The 7,344-nt window shown below is 46.4% G+C and overlaps 2 protein-coding genes across 3 annotated transcripts in view; one reads left to right on the top strand and one right to left on the bottom strand.

Annotated features, from left to right (window-relative positions):
• Positions 1-4,940, top strand: part of LOC114059846 (proline-rich protein 33-like) — a 16,884-nt gene extending 11,944 nt beyond the window's left edge. For both annotated transcript variants that reach the window (XM_027888744.1, XM_027888745.1), the window contains exon 3: positions 3,171-4,940. In XM_027888744.1, coding sequence (XP_027744545.1) covers positions 3,171-4,805 — 1,635 coding nt within the window. In that variant the 3' untranslated portion in view covers positions 4,806-4,940. The remainder of the gene's footprint in view (positions 1-3,170) is intronic.
• Positions 1-7,344, bottom strand: part of LSP1 (lymphocyte specific protein 1) — a 49,479-nt gene that overhangs the window by 1,740 nt on the left and 40,395 nt on the right. The window lies entirely within an intron of this gene.

Raw genomic sequence — 7,344 nt, 5'->3', positions numbered from 1 at the left:
CAAGGTCTCCAAGACCCACACTACAGCAGGTTTAAAGTCAGATTGAATGCTGAGACAGTAGCAGGAGTGATTTTAAGAGCACAGACTACTATAAGAGAACGAATCTTGATGTTATAGGGCACAAAACTTTGGGAACAGAAGGAAAATCTTCCTCGTGTATGCATATTGTATCCAAAACTTCCCACTCCAAGAATCCCCATGCTCTCCTCTGTAACATCTGGCAGTTCGCAGCAAGTCCCAGGCAAGATCCTTCTCTGACTCACATGGGAAGCTGCATTTTTCTGGCGTGCAGCAGTCCATAGGACAAGCAAAGCACTCAAAGAGCTGATCAGTAGTTGGGAAGTTCACTGCCCTGCCTCTTTAGTATTCTCAATACAAGCCTGAAGCAGGTCAACCTTATAAATCTGGTTTAACGGTGCTGCTACACCATAGCTCATCTCGTAGGACAGGCTGGCCGCGGGACCACATTAAACAGGAACAGATTAAATCATTCCACAGTAAATCCTACCATCAGATGCATGTACTTGCTCACCCTTCAGCAGATTTAGAAAGAAAGCACAAAAAACTCATCAAGCAATTGGCAACTTCGAGACAAACACAGCCAGAGTAGCATTGCACAAAAAAAAAAAAGGCAAAAAAAAACCAAAACAAAACACAAAAATCCCAAACAAACAAACAAAACAAACAAACAAACAAACAAACCCTCACATACCCCTCCAGCAGACATTTTGGCTTTCTGACCCAGAAGAATGTAAAATAGCCATGAAATTGGGGAGGAGAGCAGATATATGAGGAAGAATGGGGTCTCAGCCTTTTTTGGGGACCATGCAGACTTGCTTCTAAGAGTAGCTCTTGGAACAAAGAAAATCCTAATCCCAGCCTTGTGCCTAAAGCACGAAGTTGATAAAACACTGGGAATGCCTGACAGTTGTCACCCCCAGCTGGCACAAATCCCCTCCAAGCCCCCTCACCAAAACTGCAGAAGGTTTCTCATGCCTGCAGCCAAAATAAGTTACAGAATCATAGAATAGTTTGAATAGGACCTTTAGTGGAAGAGGACCTTTAAAGGTCACCTAATCTAATGCCCACACAATGAGCAGGGACATCTTCAACTAGATCAAGCTACTCAGACCTCCATCTAACCTGACCTTGAATGTTTCTACAGACAGGGCATCCACCACCTCTCCGAGAAACCTGTTCCAGTGTTTCACCACCCTCACCATAAAAAAAGCTTCTTCCTTATATCTAGTCTTAAATATCTCAGTTTAAAACTGTAACCCTTTACCCTATTACTACATACCCTACTAAAAACTTTATCCCTATGTTTCTTATTTGCATATTAAAAAGCCACAATAAGGTCTCCCCAGAGCCTTCTCTTCTCCAGACTGAAGAACCCCAGCTCTCTCAGCCTGTCCTAATAGGAGTCTTTGATCCCTCTGATCATTTTTGTGGCCCTCCTCTGGACTTGCTTCAACAGATCCATGTCCTTCCTGCATTGAGTGCACCACTTGCTAGACACTGCCAAGAACCTGCCCACCACAGCCTCTGCTCTGGGGCACAGCTCATCCACCACGGTGAGGGGTTGGTCTCAAAGCTTTTGAGCACTACATGCCACCTCTTCAGTGTTTGTATTTGCTGCTGTCTTTTTTTTCTAAGTCACCCTTCTCTGCTGATTCACAACCAGTTTTGGCAGATACACCACCTGCTTGCTCAGTACAGATCACCTTCCCAGCCCAATGCTGACAGCAGCACTGCAAACCCAAAGCTAACACCAGGCACTGAAGCACAAATAGCTGTTCTGCACTTTTGAGAGTTTGATTCAGGATAGTTTTCCCACACAGGAGGTATCATGCTACACATCCACACTAACCAGAGCAGGTTGGGAGCCACCAGGAACCAAGCACAGCACATACAATAAATAGCCCCTATGAGCAAGCCTGACATCACCCCAGCCTCCTCTCCCTTGTTTCAGGATGCTCAGTTGCATCCACCACCAGGGACTAAGGAGCTCAGTGATTTATGCCTCATTTCACAGCAAAACTCAGCAACTCTGTGCTGAGCAAGAGCCAGGATAGAGCCAGATTTCTTTCTAGGGGCTTCCAAAAAGTCATTGCAGGTCAGAGGCTGAGTGTTTGGTGCTTCACAGCTTGCTCAGGAAGAGAAAGGGGAGAACTGAGAGTAGTTTTATCTTTCTATCCCCAATACAGTCTCTTAGGTCCATTGTCAGGAAATCTGAGCAGTGCTCACCAGAGAGAAGAGGAGATGGTGGTGAGTTAGCTACAGAGAGCAGGAAAAGCAGTCATGCATCCCCGTAGGAGCAGCCCAGTGTTGGCCAAAGGGCAAACAAATTGCCACTGGAGATAAGACCTGACTCAGACCACAAGCCACTTCTGTTTCACAGAATAGTAAATGATAAAGGCAGGATAGTAACAGTAAATAGTAAGTGATAAAGTGGCAAAGCTTTCCAAGGGAAAGAGAAAACTTGGTTTTATCTAGAAGGGAGTGCAGGAGGAAAGATCTGCCCCATGCTACATGCAGTAAGAAAAGATCAGTCCAAGTTAGTGCTGTGACAAAGAACTTTCTCAGTGATAAACACAGCTTTTGAGAAGCCCTGCATTTCACAGGGGTGTCTTCATGCCAGATGAAATCAATCAGGGCAAGTGTTGACTTTGACTCAAATGTCACATGTAATTTATGACTGTTCTGTTGTATGTAATATTGTATCAGAGTATTAATAACCAAAATTTGGAAAGCCATGAAACATTCCTGTTTTGTGCCTCTGGAGATGTTTCAAAGCTTCAAGATTTCAGACCCACTTTGTTTCCCTCAACGTTTCCTTCCCAATCCCACTAGGACTTGCCAGGGCACGGACATCTGGGGTCCCAAAGAGCTCTTAGTGGATTTTGTGCTAATGCCAGGAGAGGAAGAGCTCCAGATTTGGCAATACAGCTTCCCCCAGTACATTTCTTGCCCTGCCACACCCACCCTCAAGACTGGCTGAGGTTATGCCAGAAGAGTAAGGAAACCAAGACCGATGCTCTTCTCCCACAGTACTGACTCCATACTCATAGCTTTTAGAGAGAGGAGGAGGAGGACTTATGTATGAGTGCTTCAGAACCTAGCCCAGGGCTAAGCCCACACCAACTCTAAACTTTGGGTTTTTTTCACAGGAAATGACAATGCTGATAACAGTATCATCCTCCATCCAGCCTGCTCCCATCCACCACCACCTTTCTCCCCCTCCCACCCTACCAAAGCCTGGGAAGGACAACCTGCGACTCCAGCGGCTGCTGAAAAAGGCAGCCAAAAAGAATGCTGTCTTTGCTTCAGAGCAAGCCAAGTCCTTCCGGTCCAGCCTCTCGCCTGTGAACGAGGCCAGCCCTGACCAAGAGGAGTACGATGAAAGTACTACCCCAGCAGAGACCCCTGAAACTACAGCACCTCCATCCACCAGCCTGCCAACTCACATCTCCATCAGGCCCATCAACCAGCGCGCCCCCTCCCCTTTCCGAAAGAGCAAGCCTTTCACACTGAAGGTCACTGAGCAGAGGCGCATTGCTGAACATGTCCTTCTCACAACCTCCTCAGCCATACCCCTGCTACACAAACCAGAGGCTCCTGAGACTACACAGCAGCCTGAAGACATGGGCTCCCACCTTCCCTCTCCATGTGACCCACTGATATCTGTTTTCCCCCAGCCTCCTCCTTCCAGTAAAGAAAGGGCGCCAGAGGTTACCTATGTCACCAAGGTGAACACTTATTTCCACAGTGTCAAGCCACCCAGGGCTAAGACTCCCACATCAAACCTGACACAAGGAACTGTAAGCAATGAAGACACAAGGCCTTCTTCCCCAGCACTTCAAACAAGCTGCTCTGAACCATCCCCAGAGCACATACCCACCTCACTTGATGACAGCAAAGCCACACTTCCCTTGTTGGAACCTCCCCTCCTTCCTGCTGCAGACACAGAGCCTCCTGATCAAGCTCCCAAACCTGATCCTATTGAAGAGTCCATCAAGGCTCCTTCACCCAAGCCCAGCACCTCTGATGCCCACACCAATATGCCTACAGCTCATGGAAGTGACACCAAAATATCTGGATCAAAGGCAGCTCCTGAATTACCCAAGGAAGACAGAGACATCCTAAAGCAATCAACATCCAGTGCTCCCTGGAGGCAGGCACGCCCAGCAACAGCAAGTCCAGCACCAGCTGATGGCACTGGGTCCACCTCCACAGACACCAAGGCAGAACACATCATTCAAACTCAGCTGAGCCCCAGCTTACCCAGCCCCAGCCTTCCTCTCAAAGCTGAGCCAGCACCATCATCAGCAGAAGCAGCAAGACCACCTGGAACCAGTGCCAGTGGCTGGCATCGCCTCAAGAAGCATTTGATGGTGCAGCCAGAGGCACCCAGCTTCCCAGAGCCCAAGCCAGAAAAGCTGGAACAGGAGGAAGGGAGTAAAGAGGACACTGCTCAAGCAGTCATCAGCCAAGACTGTATGGCATTTAAATCGAGAGCCATGAAAATGTGGGATGCCATTTTATACCAGGTGACACTCAACAAGGAGACAAAGCAGCAAGCAGAAGAGAAGAAGCCACGGAAGGAAGAAAGCTTCTTTCTTCCCCGCCGCTTGCCCATCCTTCTGCACAAGCCACGTTTTGACGCCCGGAAACTGAAGGAACTGGCCACCAAACCCATGACAAAGTTCAGCACTGTGTTCGAGGTGAGCCGGTTTAGACCCAAATCAGCTGAGGAGCACACCAAGAACTTTAACAGAACAGCATCAGGATGGTCAGCCAAGTGAAGCCAGGCAGCTCTGTGCCTCTGGAGGTTCCTACAGGGCACCCAAGCAAGAGAACACCTAGGACCAGGTTTACTGCCTATCAAAGCCAAGTGTAAAAAAAAAAAAAAAAAAATTAAATAAAACCCATCAAAACCAGCAGCCTTGTTCTGCAGGTTTAAGGGTTACCCTCCACATGTTTATAAGCTTAAGTGTATAATATACCACATCCACAGGTCACAGGAAAACAAATATGCACTTGTTTTAAGAAGAGGCAGCAAGCAGCACTGTATGCAGTAACAGAGGGAAGGGAGGGGAGGCACACAGTGAAGGCGACAAGTTGCCAGTAGAAAAAGACCAGTTTAGAGAAGGATAATGGAATCTAAGGGATTTTGTTGTGTTTTTCTAAGACCAAGCTAGATCCTAGAAGCAGCAGCAGTTGAAGATGAGATATGAAGGAATCTGGGTTGCTCCACATGTCTAAGGAATCTTAGAAATTACATGCAAAGAGAGTACATACATTTTGAGCTATCTTCTCTATCTTCTCCACTGAAAGTGCACCCCTCACCCATTTGCTGAGAACAAAATGGAAACTCATCCTTTCACCAGCACAAATAAGGGACAGCATAAGATATTCTGCTCTCACAGAGCAGTTCTCCTGCCTAACATAGTGGGCATTATTATTTGACATCCTCCTAGGTCAGTCTACCAAATCACAGTGCACAGAATACTAACTATTTCAGTAATCAAGTTCTGTTACGTATTTTATCGTATTTTCTCAAATACAGATGCTGGTTTCTATAACTAAACGAGCCTTCTTCAGCACACAGGTATCCAACTCTGTATTTAATAAGATGATTTTTTTAGGGGTTTTGCTAACCATATGTAGCCTCATTTTCAAGAGGAACATCATGATATTTGCCTACCTGCTTGTCCCTGATGCCCTGAAAAAAGAGGGTATCTGAAGAAAAGTCCCCAACTCTGCCCATCCAAGAAACAGCTCTGCTTTCGAGTATGTCACCCTTTGAAACTCCATTGCCAGCAGGTTTATGAGCCTGAAAGCTGGGAGATCAGTTATTTCTGGTTCACAAGGGACTTTTTCATAGGCTAGGGTGCTCCTACACAGCTAATATAGGATTGCCATGTTTACTCCAAATAGGAAACTCCATACACAGCTCTTTATGCTCTTTTTGTGTGCAGAGGATATGGAACTGACCAAAATTTCCTCAAGGCAAACTGTGAAGAGACTTGGAAACAAAACAAAGAACCCCTTATGCTTTTTTGAAGTCTTCCAACTTTGTGATGATGCTATAAGAGCAGCTCAGTTATCATCAAATCTTCACTTAAGTTTTCACTTTGCTAGTCTTATCCTCTCTATTCTGTAATCCTTTTCCTATACAAAGGGAAAAGAAAAAAAAAAGAATAACCCAATTATCTAAAGATAGGATTTCTCAACCCCCCCCCCCCCAAGTTTTTCAAGAAAAAGCTGAAAAGAGGTAGGCTGGAAACACAGCAGTAATCACACGTGGATGCCAGGTAAGCCTCTGCAGGATAATTTAACATTGCTGGAAAAGAAGGTTATAGAAAGAGATCCACACAGCAACACAAACACAGAAATCAAAGAGTGCTGCATAAACCATGTGGAATGTCTGATGCAGATAAAGATGTGCAATAAATGGCACCTTATTGTAGCACAGTGGATGGATGCCTATGCTCAGGAATCAGCATGCACAAGATCCACAGAATTAGCATGAGGGAGAACAGCCAACATCAGTTACATTTGGGAGACGAAGTGAATCTGGGCAGAGGATGGTTTAAGAAGCAATTGTGCTTTAATTCAGCTCTTGTCTCGCAGCAAGGACAACCATGCAGAACAAACCAGCAACTCTCACCTAAGGCTTTCATGTTTTGCATCTGCTGGGCTTTCAAGCAGGCTGCATCGACAAACCCAGCCCCACTGCACAGGGATGAAGGATGGAGAAATGCCACTGGGGAGAACAGTTCTCCCAAACAGAAGATAAGAAACAAAGGAAGGCAGATTTGGCTGCATGGTTTAAGCCCTTTTACCCCAAGAGCAAAGGACAGAGACACACAGCAAGCATGGCAAGTTCTGCAGAGACAGACTCAGACATGAAAGTATCAGAGAGGACAGATCTCTGTAAGCAGCAGATTTTCACCAATGGCTCTGCATTGGAAGTCAGTGCAGTACGTCCCAGCCTGAGATGCTGGGCTGAGCAAGGGAAGGGGGATGCTAAAGGCCACAGAGTTTGGTACTTTTCAATGTCAAACAGCCTCAGGCAGTTGCTAAGAGCCCAAACTGCCACTTAGAGAAAACCTCTTGCTCCAAAGCCTGCACTGAGGTCCTGCAGCTCAGGAAGGGAGGGGAGGAAGAAAAACTGTACCTGTGCTTAAGCAACTAGAAAGCTAGTAAGGTGGTGTTAAGAAAGTGACACAGGGGTAATCCTGAAGGGTTTGGGAGCAAGAAGGCAATGACAAGGTGATCTGGTAGTACAGAAAAGGATGAACATAGTTCAGGGAGTGGAGAGGAGCTGGGGAGCAGGGG

The sequence above is a fragment of the Empidonax traillii genome, unplaced genomic scaffold (genome assembly GCF_003031625.1).
Source record: "Empidonax traillii isolate 1590-97213 ecotype Southwest subspecies unplaced genomic scaffold, ASM303162v1 scaffold245:size1430315, whole genome shotgun sequence".
In the NCBI taxonomy this organism is placed as follows: Eukaryota; Metazoa; Chordata; class Aves; order Passeriformes; family Tyrannidae; genus Empidonax; species Empidonax traillii.
The sequence above is the reverse complement of the archived record's forward strand: the minus strand, read 5'-3'. Positions and strand labels throughout refer to the sequence as shown.